The sequence below is a fragment of the Bidens hawaiensis genome, unplaced genomic scaffold (genome assembly GCF_021521415.1).
Source record: "Bidens hawaiensis isolate Kalapana, Puna unplaced genomic scaffold, B.hawaiensis_p1.1 tig00019960_1, whole genome shotgun sequence".
Classification (NCBI taxonomy): Eukaryota; Viridiplantae; Streptophyta; class Magnoliopsida; order Asterales; family Asteraceae; genus Bidens; species Bidens hawaiensis.
This window is the reverse complement of record NW_027493036.1, coordinates 346,643-363,123: the sequence shown is the minus strand read 5'-3', so window position 1 is coordinate 363,123 and position 16,481 is coordinate 346,643. Positions and strand designations below refer to the sequence as shown.

The following is a 16,481-nucleotide window of genomic DNA, read 5'->3' as shown; positions in this document are numbered from 1 at the left end:
TTACATAAAATTTTGTGTGAATATTTTTCAAACACTTGTTCAACAACACATCTTCATGATCAACAATGAAATGTGGTTCATTTATTTTTTATTAAAAAAACGCGGTTTGATTCGTTCATTTTTGTTAAAAAAAAGTAGTTCAGTTAATTTATTTTTGTTATAAAAAGTGGTTTGATTCGTTTATTTTGGTTAAAATTTTAATTTTAATTTTAATTTAAATATATTTTTTTATCACATAAGTAATCCACTTTACTAATTTTGCCACACAATCATCTACGTCATCATCATCCACATCATCAAAAACTTATGAAATCTAACATCATTAGTAAAAACTCGTTGGTGATCAATAGATCATAACTTAAATATGTTAATGGTATATTTTTAAAATTTATTTAACGTAGGTTAATGAAATAAAGTATGAATTATTAAAATCAAGTGTTTATTTTTTTTAAACAAGTGGGACTCCAAAATACATAGTGAAGTTTCAAAATTGACTTTCATTTTAAAAACCAAAAGTGGTTACCATTTACTAAACCCTTCCCACACGTTCAATCTATTGTTTTTCCTTTTTTCTAAAAAAAACAAATACTTTTTTTATTTAAATTCTCATAACTCAAATTTAAAACCTTTAGATGTTTAAGAGATTATTTCTATTGATGAACCACCAACCCGAAACTTTATATTTAATATTTTTCTTAACATGGTACCGAAACGAGAAAACACAAGGACCACACTTGTCTATTAGAAAACTTCAAGGCACCAATTTAAAAAGCCAAATATTATTTAACAACCTTGATCTAAAAACCATGATTAAAATTTAAAAATCAAAAATTGAAAAAAAGATCATCTTTATCAATTATCATCATCATCAACCAAAACCCACACGAATAGGAAACGACGAACCAGTCGTAATGTCGAATTTACATTACATTACACACTCGACTTCATCGTCAACACTTTGATCATTGTTTTCGAGTGAACACAAACAACATAAAGTTTCAAGTGCTTGCCTTGTGGGTTACTCTTTTCAGAAGGTTCCTATCTGACTATTTCCCACAATTTTATAATCATAATAATATTCTTCCAACGATCAACAATCATCACTCATTTTCGTTTTTTATAAATATTATTTTATTCGGTTTTTATTTAAGGTACCGTGTTTCGTGATTAACTTGTTTTCGTTTTGTTCTGCTTTCCTCTGTTTGCTTACGTCATCGGTTTTGCATTTATTTTGAGCACACTGTTGGAATTTAGTGTGTTGATTAAGTATACTTCATTTAATTCTTTGTGGGTTTTATTTAATTTCACTAAATTCGGTCTGATTTTGTAGAATTCGCGTATTGTTGGTATTAATGTTTGGTGAGAATTAGGGATTTGTTTACATTAATTTGGGGATTTTGTTGGTGGGTTTTGATTATTTTAGGGTTTTATTAAGATTTGAATTCATCTATGTGCAGATTTCACTGATGATGATATTCAATTGGGTGAGGGTATAATGGTCTTTTACCACTTTCTTTATCTGTAACCAAGAGAAAGATTTCATTTTTTTTTCTGGGATTTTGAGATTGTTCTGACTCTTGATCCGGGCGAAGAAGATGAGTTCGAGTGGTGTTGTGGAAGGTGCTATACAAAGGGGGAAACTTTTGGTTCATGTTGCCGAAAACGGGCATTCGTTTGAGCTCAATTGTGACGAGTATACCCTTGTTGAATCCGTTCAAAGGTATATCGAATCACTTTCGGGAATTCAAATAAACGATCAGCTTCTGTTATATCTAGACATGAAGTTAGAACCACAACAACCACTTTCTGCATACAAACTCCCATCAGATGATAAAGAAGTGTTCTTATATAACAAATCAAGAATGAGAACTAATTCAAGCCCGCCCCCACTATCAGAAACCGAACCACCCCAAAGATTCAATCCTGACCCTCCGTTACCATCATCATCAAACGACCCTCATCCGTTGGATGAAGCATCTGATCCTGCTTTAAAGGCTTTGCCTTCATATGAAAGACAGTTTAAGCACCATCACCAGCTCGGAGACGCAATTTGTCAACGTACCCTTGTGAAATACGAGATGTGTGAACGGCTTTCGCACGAGCAGAGGGTTCAAGAAAAGGGTTTAGAGATTGCCAGGGGTAATTTGAACCATATCTATAAAATGATCCTTCATAACTACTCGGATTTCGTTAAACGTTACTTGCATCAGCAAAGATCGCATTCTACTATTTTGGTTAACTTTTGGAGGGATTTGGAGAGATTAAGGTCGGTTAAACTTTTACCCGCGTTACAATCGAGTAATCGCACGTGCTTATCGGATTTTGTTAAGGAAGATACTTTGAGGAAAATGGTGGAAGATTGCAGCAATTCGCACAGACAGTTTGAAAGTAAAGTTGAGGATTTTAAGGAAGAGTTTAAGGATCTTATAGAAAGTACAGAACATTTGTTTTCTAGTGAAGCTTCGATTAATAATAAGGTTTTTGAGAGAACTATTAAGGAACACAAACAATATATCAATGACCAAAAGAGTATTATGCAGGCTTTAAGGTTAGTTAACTTTGTTATTTCATCATTTTCTTGATTTCTTTGTTCTGATAATGAATATTATTATAGATAGTTAGCACCTGTGTGTAAAAGTTTAATTCTCTATAGATTTTTGTGATTGCTATTGTTCTGTTTTTTTTTTTGAAAATAAGGAAATATTGTATGTTAACCGAAATAAGTTGCTCACTAAAACTAGAAAATAGTTGATTTATGTAAGAAATATTAGAATTGCAAGATCTAATTTGTTTTCTAGCAGGAACTCTCTTTTTTTATACTGTTTGATTGGATGGTGTAACTAACGTTTTTGTAAAGACTTAAGAGGTATTTGCAAATATATTAATAGAGTACGGAAATTTGCCAAAATGAATAATTGATTCTCAATCTTTTGTACACCAGCAGCAATAATGAAACTATAATATCCAAAATCATTATTTTTCTATCTTGGATCTGTTTTATTAATGTGTGATTTCTAATAAATACTCTTTAATAAACGGTTTTTTATGCATTTATGTTTTTCTCTTCCATGTTTTTTTTCTCGAGTTTCTCTGAAATTAAGTTGGAGTAAAATAGTATAATTTTTATTTTGACTCCATTTTTATATGAAATTTGCTGACACTCTGTTAAAAAGACTGTTATTCTGATAACATTCATCTATTTTATGTAAATGATTACAGCAAAGATGTCAGCATGGTAAAGAAACTCGTGGACGATTGTTTGACCAGTCAACCCTCTAATTCCCTTCGTCCTCATGATGCCGTGTCAGCACTGGGTCCGATGTACGAGGTGCACGAAAAAGACCATCTTCCCAAAATGCAAGCATGCGAGGCGGCGATTTCAAACCTTTTAACGTTTTGCAAAGACAAAAAGTCGGAAATGATAACTTTCGTTCACGGGTACATGCAAAAGATTGCATACATTCAGTACACGATACGAGATGTTCGATACAAATTCTCTGTTTTTAACGAGGCAATAAATCGCCAAAATGAGCAATTCGAGCACTTGAAAGTGGTTCGCGGGATTGCGCCCGCTTATCGGGCTTGTCTTGCTGAGATAGTGAGACGAAAAGCTTCAATGAAACTTTATATGGGTTTGGCGGGTCAGCTGGCAGAAAAGCTTGCATCTAAACGGGAATCAGAAGTTAGAAAACGTGAAGAATTTATTAAATTTCATAGTTTATATATACCTCAAGATATATTATCATTAATGGGATTATACGATACACCAAGTGTATGTGATGTTAATGTGGCTCCTTTTGATAATAATCTACTCGATCTTGATATACCAGATTTGGACCGTTTTGCCCCTGATAATGAGAGTGAAGATATTAGTGAATTAGGGGAAATTGTTGGGACTAATAAGATGGAAGTTGAGAATGCAAAGTTAAAATCCGAGCTTGCTTCGGTTATCTCGCGCCTTTCTTTTTCCCCTTTGGAGTTTGATTGTATCGATGAGGGTAGAATGGACATTCTACTGAAAGAGGGTGCAGAAAAGACGAATGAGGCCTTGCGTTTGAAAGATGAATATGTGAAACAGTTGGAATCTGTTTTGAAAGATAAACAAATGCAATGCGAGTCGTATGAGAAACGTTTAACAGAGCTTGAACAAAGGTTATCTGATAAAGAACTCCAAGGGCATAATGGTCAATTAACCGAGCCTATGGACGATGGTTCATATGTTGATAAAAGTATAAAGATTTTGGATGATAACATGAGTGATTCATCTGGAATAGTGAACCCGAACCCTAATTTGGACTCGTCAATGTGTGAACCAAACCGAGACGTGAATGAAATGGTGCCAGATGTCGGGATGCGATTGGTTACAAGTTCGACAGTTGATAACATGCTACAACTTTCAAAAACATGTGATGATGATGTTGACCATGGGAAGACTAGTGGTGATGACGTGGCGGAATTGCAGAACATTCTAGGAGAAAAATCTAACCAACTTACTGACTTAGAAGCTAAACTTGAAGCTGCGAAAGCCGAGGTCGGGAAGCTTGAAAGGGATTTGCTAATTAGCCGGAATCTTCTAGACGAGTCTCAGGTAATGTTTGACCTGTTTGACATGTTTTCTTTTGAATTGATATACGCGTTTGACCAATTACAGTTAAAACGTAACTTTATCAATCTATTACAGATGAATTGTGTTCGTTTAGAGAATTGTCTTCGCGAAGCCCGAGAAGAGGCCCAAACCCATCTTTGTGCAGCCAATAACCGAGCATCCGATTACAACAGACTACGCGGGTCTGCTTTAAAAATCCGCACCCTTTTCGAGCGCCTTAAATCCTCGGTTTCCTCTGCTGACGTGTCGTCTTTTGCTGACTCACTTCAATCTTTAGCTCAATCTCTCACCAAGTAAAACCCATAATTTTCAACCTTTTCATCCTTTTGATGTTTTTATAAACCTACTAATTTTGATTATTTTATTTTATTAATTTCAGTTCTGCAAATGATAATGGAGACGACGGTACTACTACTGAGTTTCGTGAATGTGTTCACATACTTGCTAAGCGAGTTGGGATTTTGGTGAGGCATCGGGCCGAGTTAATTGATCGGTACACAAAGGCCGAGGCGGCCCAACAACAGCTTACAAAGGAGTTGGACCAAAGTAAAGAGTTGGTCAACACTCTTTACATAAAACATCAAACCGAAAAACAGGTTTGTCTATTAAAACTTTTAATTGTAATTGTATATTAAATCATAATCGTTATTTTGTAACGCAAGTGATAATAAATTAATGCTCGCGTAGGCAAACAAGGAGAAAATATCGTATGGTCGATTAGAGCTTCATGAAATTGCTGCATTTGTACTCAACGCATCCGGATATTACACAGCGATTAACAGAAACTGTAGTCATTATTATCTATCACCAGAATCGGCTGCACTTTATGCTGATGACGTCCTGCACGGTCTGGTTTACATTGTTGGTCAGGTTGTGCACATTGAGAGGCAAACCGTGAAACCGTCATCGGTGGTTCAAGCTGAGTGCAAGAGTGAGTCGAGCCACTCAGGGTTGGTTTCGGGTCCGACTGAGGGTAACCCATATGGTTTAGCGGCTGGGTGTGAGTTTTTTGTGGTGACTGTAGCTATGTTGCCGGATACTGCGGTTCACCCGCCACCTGGCACTGCTTCCTGATCTAGAATGTTTGGTAAGAGATGATGGAAGAGACAAAAAAGCCGCGGGAGTGAATCGTGTCGTGTCGTTTACTTGACAGTTGACATTGTTTTGTTTGATCACTTTTACTCTTTTGCTGATTTTCACTTTTTGTGTATATTGATCATATGAAAAACTTTGTATATAACTCTTGACATGTTTTTGTTCCAAAAGTAATATTGTGGTGGGCGCGCTCAGTATATGAGTATCGGACCGTGGTTACATGGTATTAGTCGAATAGATTAAGTGGTTAAATGATTGTTTTATCCATTTAAGTCAAAACAATGCTGGTATAAACTTAGTTTTTTCCAATATATAACAAAAAAATTTATATTATGCGGTTATCACATTATTCTTCTTATGAGTTATAATTTGTTATTCAAATTTATTGATGGGTTTGTTAATCATACATAATCTCGATTTTCTTGTATCATTAATCATTTTAGTAAATTACAAATTTTCCAATATGAACGATTAGGACAAATGTTTAGTTTGTGTGGTTATGGTACTTATTTGATTTTCCAAATAACTTTTTTTTATAATAATAAATTATTGTTAATTTGTTATTATTATTATTATTATTATTATTATTATTATTTTGCATTTATAAGTGAAATACTTACTTAGGTAAATAGTAATTGGGCCCGTTTAATAAATGAAATCGGGCTGGGCCTACAGAATGCAAAACTATAAATTGCATTAAAGCCCTAAAACCCCTTTCTTTCTTTGTTTCTTTCTCGCAGAGTCTTGAACTCTCCCCAAATTCTTCTTCTTCTTCTTCTACAAACCAGAATCCCTCAATCCATCCATCCGCCTATCATCAATTCGATCCACTAATTCATCTGGTGAGTCAGTGGTTTTACATTCATCTTCACATCTCTTGTTCGAATTTCATGTTAATTTACGATTCATAAATTAGGGTTAGGGTTTCTTTTATCAATTCGTCGAATATTCCCTTCGTGTATTGAAATTTATTATTTGTTTAGCAATCATGCGAAACGTGCTGTTTAGATTCTGTTGTATTTGATTCCATCATTCAATACTATCTAGGGTTTGCATAAAAATGATCGTCTTTTTATGTATTTTTCTTTTTGTTATTAAAACAAGTATAAATTAGGGCTCACCCGACTATAAAGATTATAATTTAAGCGTATGTCAAGTTGTTATGTGACTGCTCATATTGTTTCATTTCATACCTAGTAAAATATTATTAAGGTCTAACTCATGCTACCCGAATGGATACAAGAATGTGATAATGGGTCCCGTTTACTTGAAATAAAGATGGGAACGAAGACTTAGTGGATTGAGAGTTCTGTAAAATTACGTAAATTTGTGGTGACTAGCTACTAGACCGTTATATGCTATTAAGTTAGTAACTTATTTTATAGTTGTTATTGAATTCATTGTGCAAATTATAGGTGTATATTTGATATTCAGGCTACAAAACGTTTATTTGTAAAAAAATAGTTAGATTTAATGAGGGTATATAAAGTAGAATGGCATACTGTGAATATAGCACTATTAGAATTTAGGATGAAAGTAGTGTGTTAAATCTGGCTTATGTTATAAATGTATAAGAGAAATAGGTTCATCTTGCAGTGTGCTTTTCAGTACTTCTGCTGATATGGAGAAATCTAAGAAGAGATCTGCAGCGGCTTTTTCTAAGCTTGGAGCTATAGAAGGTACTAACCGTGACAAAGACAAACTAGTAGGTAAGTTAGGTAAGTGTCAAAATTATTTGCAGCTGGAGTTTAGTTAACTTTTGATATATTAGATGAATTCTTGCAGGCTCGGCTGACCGATTAGATAAATCTCAGCAGAGTAACCGTACACAAGTGAGGAAACTTCATCCAACACCCGTCATAAAAAGGAAATTTCAGAAAACCACAGGCCCAAGCCCGGGCCCAGGTCCAAAAGTGTCTTCAGTTTATAATTTAAGGAGTAAAGTTCAGATAACCGACGGTTCTCCAACTTATAATCTGAGGAGTAAAGCACAGAAAACTGAAAATCAAACCGCCTCAACAAACTCTCAAAAGAGGAAAGCCCTAAAAAATGACGGATTTAAAGACTCTTCAGTTGCTATACAGAAAAGAGGAGTTTTGAAAGATTCTGCAAAAGCTGAGAAAAAGATTGAAACCACAAAACCTTTAAATGTATTCATGGCTGATATTGACAAGAAGAACCACCCTTTGACTAGTGAGCACGAACCGTTCGTATGTGAACCATTTTTTCATATCAGATGGGAAGGTATGTGTTTTCTCAAAATTTAGACACCTTTTAAATTTAAGGTGCTAACAGATTGTGTAATAAGAAATGTTGCCAAATATGTAAACCGCTAATACTTGTATAAAAGCATTAATCTTTAAAATGAATTTGTAGGTGATGATGCGAAAAGCGGGCCACTAGGGCAGAAATGTATAATATGCAATAAGGATCTTTCGGGTGCAACAGACGACGATGATAATTCTGACTACAATGATGAGTTTCAATATGAGGACGATGATTATTATGAAGATGATGATGATGAATATGATATTAATCCTCTTCTTCCTGCTGTTGATATTCTTTCGTGTGGACATGCATATCATACTGAATGCTTGCAAAAAGATACGCCAGAAGAACGATTAAGCGATCCTCAATGTGTTTTGTGTTCAAAAACAAGTTGAATGGTGATCTGGTGACTCAATTTTGATTAAGGTGAAACCATTTTTAATACCTGATGAAAATTTCATCATAGGGGAGTACAGAAACTGAAACTGTTCATGTGATTGGGATTTTTGTGCCATTTTTTTTTCTATATAGAATCGTGTGTAGATTGCTTAATTTTAATGGTGGTTTGAATCTTGGTTTCATGGAAAGGTAATCAGGTTCGATCTCATGCTTTGAACATTTTTAGTATTACTCGAGTAGAAAAGATTTGCTCGGGTTATAAAAGTACATGTTATTATATTAGGTTTCGATTTATAAATCTTTAGGTTTTAAAAATCATTTGTTTCTAAAACTATTTTAGTACTTGTAAAGTTTCCTTAAGAAGTTAAATTTTGAGAATTTTCTTTTGAACTGGAGGGCATGGTGTTATACATTCAAGTATGCTTGAAAAAGTTCTGGGTTGTTATTAAATTATCAATTATTAGATGAGATTTTATGACAAACTTGTTCGCATCTTTTGAGCTGGAGGGCACGGTTTTATACATTCAAGCATGCTTGAAAAGTTACTGGGTTGTTATTAGATTATTAGTTAGTAGACGAGGTTTTACGAAAAAATTGTTGTGTGTTTGGCAGGCATATCGGCCCATATATATGAACGGTTTCAGGTCATATTATGTTAGTTCTGTAAATCCGTAAAGTTATATTTATAAACAGCTCCTTTTTCCATCAATTCTGCATAACTTTTTATTTTTTTTAACAATTCAGCACGGTTTATTTTTGGTTATCTTATTTTTGGTTTTACCGGGGTTCGATCCCTGTTAAGCACAAAGATGCGCCTCTATGGAGTTTTCCCAAGGAATGCAACCAGGTGGGCTGGCTTGGTTAAGACAACATACTGGCCAGAGTTGGTTGGGGCTACATCATGGCGGTGAGTCATATACGCCATTCTACAATTGCCATTCTAAAATAAAAGTGGACAATAACTATATTGATTTAGGAACAAATCCCGTGATCCCATGTACAAACATGGTAAATTCTAAAAGGAAGAAATACAAGTGTTATTTATAGGTTTACTTTATTATCTTGGATTTGGTTCTAATTGACAATCCACAAACATGATGCTAATATTCTGTAGTTGTAACAGGCCAAAGAAGAAGTGCATTATTCTTTCCAAAAAATAAGTGGTGTTAATGGTGGAGTGATATTTTCAACAAATACCCGTGTAAAAAAGCTATTGCCGGGATTATAGCTATGGATGAACTTGCATTTAGATTTATTGAAAACCTGGCCTTCCTAACTATTTTTGGTTGGTAACATAAATTTGGACTTTCGAGTAGGATAATAATTGATAGGGATTCATGTCCTTCATAAAGAAAAAAAGGAAAAATAAAAGTTGCAGTTGAGAGGATTAATCCTATGTTTGAGATATGCTAGATCCTCAACTTTTATCCAAAATAAAAACTTAGGCAATGTGTTGAGCATGAAAATCTAGAGGTTTTTTTAGATATATGTTACTTCAAACATCTAATTTTATAATCTGTTGCGTGAATTACATGCTTTGCCACTTGATCAACCAATACTTTTGTGTGACAATAAAAGTGCTCTATTTATATATGTCTTAGAATCCGGTCTCACATAAACAGGCTAAACAAATTGATCTACATGGTATTATTTGGAAACTAGTTGCTTTAGGGAAGTTGTACACAAAATTTGTTCCTATCAATCTTTAAGTGGCAGACACTTTCACACAGAGTCTTTGGCGTGCATAACATAAGTACTTCATGGGATAGTTTTGCATAGGTCCACCACCATTTAGATTTGGGAGGTGGGGGCATTAGAGCAAAATAATCTTTGGTGTATATTCTATCATTGTTAATATCTTTTGTATTTCATTTGCGTCGTCAGGTTCTTCTACAAAGAGTAAAAAAATGAGAAAGATTGTAACAAAAAAAAAACTATTTAAAGAAATAATTAAAAAATCATAACTCAAAATTAAATAAAAAAAACGAATAAAAATAAAAATACAAAAATGTTTTCACTGTCTTTCTCGTTAAAAAAAAGACATAATGTTAAGGAAAAAATATTATTGTATTTTTTGCTTAGTTTCGTCATTGATTGTGTTTTTTTTCTCGATTGTGTTATATTTTCTAAGGTTTTTTTTTTCTTGCCACAAATTATTCTTACATTTGTTACCCCCCCCCCCCCTTTTTTATTTTAAATTTTCCCTTCATTTGTAATCTTGCTAATGTAAAACAAGCTTTTATCACAATTGTGGTCATATTATTCAAACATTAAAAGGTTATTCTATTTCTCAAACTTTAAACTTTAAAAGGTTAATCATGCTTCTACGTTCGCTTAGTCCAGTCAAGGGATGTCGATCTAGGAGAGCCTTCAGTGACTATAAATTTTCACGTTTCCATATGAACCAATGTACATGAAAGTATTATTACATGAATGGATTATTGTTTATTTTTTAAAATGACGCTAATGCTCAGTAACGGACTTAGAAAATTTCTTATAAGGGTGGTCAAAAAAATTTTGTGTCAGTACTCACTTCACTATCGGTATATAAACAAAATCGGTTTGGTTTGGCCGTTCGAGTCGGGTCATATCAATATATAATCCAGAATGTCGTATGCTTTGGAAGAAATATAATTTATTCTTTTAGGTTCCATTCGGTCGTTCCGATCAAGTCAAATCGGATCAGGTCATATAAAAAAAATTAATCAAACAAAATATTATATAACCAAAGAAAAAGTATGTGAAACATTATTAAAAATACACAATCAAAATACAATATATTTAAAATCAAGCTCTACAGTTTAACAAAATTTAAATCACATCGTCATTCTTCATCAACAAAGTTCTTCTTTTTCGAAAGGCCAATATAAAAAAGTAACGAAAACGAAGAACAAGAGGCTCAAAAAGAAATTACAAACTACAATCCAAACGATATAAACAAACTAAAATTAAGCATTAATAAAATTAAAATATCATACTAAAATGTAAAATGGAACATTATTACATAATAAAATCAAAATATAAAAAAGTAAACTGAGCATTATTATAGGCGAGGTAAGTTATATAAACTTTTTTTTAACAACCAACAAATTCTCCAAATAACTTATTGGCTAAATTTATCACATCGGAATTCATTCGTCTTCCGACTGAAGAAAACCCTTACCTAAGGCCAACGTCAGTGAGCACTCGCTTGAAGACACAACAATGCGAGGAGATAAAACTCATTCAGTTCAAGAATACAACTAGCGAACTCCACCTACTCGTCTATTCTCCTATGTAACATCCTACTTTTGGTTATAATAATTAAATAAATTTCGTTTATTTTATAGTGTGTCGGTATCGATTTAGATAAATAAACTATAAGATGATGAGCTTGGACTTTAGAAGATGGAATACGAGATGAAATGAGCCTTAGGTCCATGGGCTTAAGGGAGTATAAATACCCCTTAAACCCTAATCCTTTCCATTTTTATTCATCTCTACACCATAGCCTACACTATCAAAAACACACACAAACACTATCCTATAACCCGAGCCAAGATCCGAAGGTGAAAACCCGAGCTTGTGGGTGCTAGAACGCCGTGACGAACCAAAACAACATCAAGACTAGATCGCGTTCGTAAACCGACTCGTTTAAGGTACGTTTATATCAAGAACTTATTCGTTTAGGTCCGGTTTATATCTAGAAATCTTAGATATATGTTTAAATGGTAAAAACGAACCCGATGCATCAAACCTTACAGGAATTCGTTAACATTTGATGGTTTAATTGTTTGATTAACGAGTCGTATGTATATATGGGTAAATCGCACCTTTTAAAACTTAATATTCGGATGATTAATGGATTAAGGTTTGTTGGCGCTAGGATTCCGAGTTCATTGATACCTAAATCATGATGTTTCATTAAGAATTAAAGGTTTAATTGCAGATCTGGTATATGTTGACTAGTTTGTGTTCATATCGATTTTGACTTTGACCTCTGAGTCAAAGTCTGGATAAGATTGATGCAATTCGTTATGTCCAGATATCGAATTAGTTTACCAGTTCGTTATGTCAAGATAACAAATTAGCTCACCCAGTTCGTTACGTCAAGATAACGAATTAGGCTAACGAACTAGGATAGCGACCCAGATAACGAATCAGGTGATTCGTTACTCGCCAATTCGTTACGATTAAGATACCGAATCAAATCATGTTCAGATGATGAATTGGAATGACGAATCAGGTGATGATAAGGTGACGAATCAGGATAACGAATTAAGGAAGATTACATAACGAATCAGAGGCAATTCGTTATAACGAATGCGTTAACGAATTAGAAAATAATTTAAAATCCTAATGGAAAATGTGTTAAGACAGTTAATGAAAATAAAATTTTTCCAAGCTGACCTGGCAGCTCGACCCCAGCCAGGGGCTTTGCCCCTTGGACCCTGCTAGGGGCTACCGCCCCTAGAACCCCGCTGCCAGGGGCGCTGCCCCCGGACCCCCGTTCGTTGAGGGTAATAATTAAACTAGAAAGACGATATGAGTAGTGATAGTTAATTGACACGTGTAATTGTTATACAGTTAGTCGTGAACAGCTCAAGAAGGGAATAACCATTAACGGTGAACGTAACCGCATTCAGGTGAGTTTCTAGCCCCATTTCCTTGTTATGTTTTCGGGGTTGTGCGTATACTCGATGTGATAGCTAATACACTTGCCTTAAATGGTAAGTGTATGCCATGTATGATTTATATGTTAATTATGTATATCTTGATTGTGAACGAAAGCTTGTCGGTACGTGAACGATCTTCGGATATTGCACGTATTAACAAGAGAGGTATGTATATAATAGATGGATGTGTATGATATATATATGTACCATATATGAATGTATTAATGAGTAAAGAATGTATATGTATGTTACGGGTATGTAAAGACAGAATGTACGAAGATGAAGAAGTAATGGATCAGACCCTAATAATATCTGTGATAGAAAAGAAAGAGATCAGACCCCAATAATATCTGAGATATAGAAGAAAAGAGGGATCAGACCCTGATAATATATGAGATAGACAAGAAAGGGATCAGACCCTAATAATATCTGAGATAGACAAAGGAAATGTAACACCCTTGGCAAACACAACATCGTCCCACTATTCGGCTATCCCACATCGCCCGTGGACAAGAGAGATCCTAGGTTCATAAGTAATGTCCCGCCTCTTAACATCACCAACGTGTTTTGGGCTTAGTTGGCTGTGGAGCACATGAAAACTCCACGGTTAAGCGTGCTTAGGTGGAAGTAGTACTATGATGGGTGACCACCTGGGAAGTCTCTACCTGGGCAATGGTAGAACCACTAATTTTTGTGACAATGGTTCCCAGTTTATCGGGAAAAGAACCACTAGTTTTTGTGACAGTTGGGGCATCAAAATGATTACCTCAACTCCGGTGCATCCTCAAGCTAATGGTCAAGTGGAATCAAGCAACAAGATTATAATCAACAATTTGAAGAAGAAACTAGGATCCAAGAAAGGCAAGTGGGCAGAAGAACTTCCATATGTTCTTTGGGCAGACAGGACAACACCAAAGAATGCAACAGGTCAAACACCCTTCTCGTTAGTGTTTGGCTCAGAAGTTGTAATCCCTACAGAGATAGTAGTTCTCACTGCCAAAATAAGCATCCGTGATCCTCAAGCCAATAATGGAATCCTTCTCGAAGACTTGGATACTGTTGAAGAACTCAGAGACCTAGCCAAGATTAGAATGGCAACATATCAACAAAAGATAGCTGAGGCATACAACAAGAGTATAAGGATCAAAAGATTTCAAGAAGGAGACTTGGTCTTGAGGAAAGCCTTCCAAAATACGACTAATCCAGCAGACGGAAAGTTAGCTCCTAAGTGGGAAGACCCCTATTTAATTGAGTCAGAAGCAGGAAATGGGGCATATCATTTGCTCACTTTGGAAGGCAACAGGTTACCAAGAGCATTGATATCTTTTTCTGATCAGGATCAAGTATCCTCGGAGGATTGGATATCTTTAAAGGATCAAGGATCCTGAAATCGGTAATATCTATCTGATCACTTATTCATTTTAGATTCTTTTTATTTTAAGGATAAAGTATTCTTAATGTTTATCTTTTCCAAGTTTTTAAGTAATATTGCAGATTCCAATAAGAGGTTCAATGATTAAGAGGTTGGCCACCTCTTCATCACACTTAAGGTACTCTACTGTTTCATTTGGCTTAGCCCACGATGAAGATGTGTCCCCCGATGGTCATATCTTCCAAGGTTTAAAGGTTTTCACCTTTCTTATAAATTAGAGTTTCTACACTCCCGCCTAGAGCACACGTTGTATATTTTGGGCAGCGGGACCAGTTCAGTATACGTGGTTGACAATTTCGTTGTCTTCGGCTATATGGGGGATCCTACGATTTATGGTAGACGTACCATACCACCAGTTTATAACATTTTCATGTTATCTCAAGACAGAGGTTTCTAACATTTTCATGTTAGCCAAGGTTTTGGCGTTTTCACGTCACTTATGTTTGGGCAAATCCCGTTAACATCTGTATCTTTGGGCCAGTCCCCAGTTTGGGCTTATCCCCAGTTTAACACCAGTTTGTTTGGGCTTGAACCCAGTTTGTTTGGGCCTGACCCCAGTTTATTTGGGCTTGTCCCCAGTTTAGTTTGGGCTTGACCCCAGTTTGTTTAGGCTTGTCCCCAGTTGTTTGGGCTTGTCCCCAGTTTGTTAGGTTTAATCCCAATTAATATCACAAGTATTTGCATCAGGTATCCTAAAGTCCAACTATAAGGATCAACATATATGGATTCAAGATTCTTAATTTATTTTTACAAGGATAACAGAAGGATCAATACTTATGGATTCAGGATCCTTAGCTCATTTGTTGTAGAAGAATCAACGATATGGTAAATCTTTAGAAGTTCTTTCTGTGAAAAGATCTAAGATCCTTAATTTGTTTATACGGGAATATTTCTTAAAATGTTTAGTAACTCTAAGATTATACTAAACTTATTTTTAAGATTTAAGATTCTTGGTTTGTTTTTAAGAATTCTATATTCTAAATATACTTTATATGAGGGTACTATATCCTTAAAACTATTTACTCTAGAGTATTACTTAAAACTTATAACGAGACTAAAGCTATATCAAACGAACTTTCAAAATACAAATAGCAAGCGAATAGTCAAAAGTTTTCAACTATTATTAATCATAAGTCACCTGGATTTACCCAAAATCCTTAACTCGGATTTCACCCGGGTTAAGCAGGTGTTACTAACCATTCATAAAGTGCAGGAAAATAAAAACAGGGGCATCAAAGGCTTCATCCCCACAAACAGAGGATCCCTCTACCTTTGCTACCCCTTGATTAGTGTCTTAAGGATCATGGATCCTTCATCCTAATTACTATTGTCTGTTACAAACCATCATCCATTATCCATAAAAACATCGTCGAAATAAAAAAAACGGGCTCGAGCCTTGTCTTCAATATCCTTCATCGCCCGTTCTAGCAGCTTCCTCAACCTCTGCTGCAACCTTTCCTTCCTCAATCTCGACCACCTCCTTTGCTCCGCTTGTTCCAGCCTCATTTCCATCAGCCATCACCACATCCTATTCACCACCAAGAGCCACCAAAGCCATCTTCCATTTTCTCCAAATCCCAAGCAGCCTTATCGAAAGAAAGATCAACGGCTTCTGTCGCCATCTTGACCTAGCCTGCAACACCGATCTCGCAGCCCACATCTTTGCTTCCTCAATTGCCTGCTTCACCTATTTTGATGCTGAGCTTCTGTGGTGGATAACTGCCCCCGACCAAAGGCGGCGGAACATGCCGAGGTGTAACGATTGCCCAGAAGCGCATGACACTATTTAAAGCGACAATATTTAACAAACTCATTTCATTTCACAACATCGAAAATGTCACATAACCAAATATTCATAAGTCAAATACAACAAAATATAGCAAAATATAGCAAAATATAGCAAATCAAATATTGTTCATTTTTGCTAATATCCTAACGGTATTTGTGTCATTTTCTTCACCGAACTCCATAATCAACCTAGATGCAAACCTATAACATTTCATAAAATAAAGTTGTCAACACAAAG

At 35.1% G+C, this 16,481-nt stretch overlaps 2 protein-coding genes across 3 annotated transcripts; both read left to right on the top strand.

Moving 5' to 3' along the window:
- The first annotated feature begins 804 nt into the window (after window positions 1-804).
- LOC143559651 (autophagy-related protein 11-like) lies at window positions 805-5,880 on the top strand. Of its 2 annotated transcripts, XM_077048158.1 has the most exons (6): window positions 805-1,034; window positions 1,458-2,548; window positions 3,220-4,588; window positions 4,682-4,899; window positions 4,986-5,202; window positions 5,294-5,880. In XM_077048158.1, the coding sequence occupies exons 2-6, from the start codon at window positions 1,596-1,598 to the stop codon at window positions 5,678-5,680; spliced, it is 3,144 nt and encodes a 1,047-aa protein (XP_076904273.1). In that variant the 5' UTR covers window positions 805-1,034; window positions 1,458-1,595; the 3' UTR covers window positions 5,681-5,880. The 2 variants fall into 2 exon arrangements, with proteins under 2 accessions (XP_076904273.1, XP_076904272.1); XM_077048157.1 differs by having other exon boundaries at window positions 805-2,548.
- Window positions 5,881-6,468: 588 nt separating this feature from the next.
- LOC143559650 (uncharacterized) lies at window positions 6,469-8,539 on the top strand. Its single transcript, XM_077048156.1, has 4 exons — window positions 6,469-6,543; window positions 7,298-7,410; window positions 7,487-7,945; window positions 8,078-8,539. Exons 2-4 carry the CDS (start codon window positions 7,323-7,325, stop codon window positions 8,362-8,364), a joined length of 834 nt encoding a protein of 277 aa, XP_076904271.1. The 5' UTR covers window positions 6,469-6,543; window positions 7,298-7,322; the 3' UTR covers window positions 8,365-8,539.
- Window positions 8,540-16,481: the final 7,942 nt, after the last annotated feature.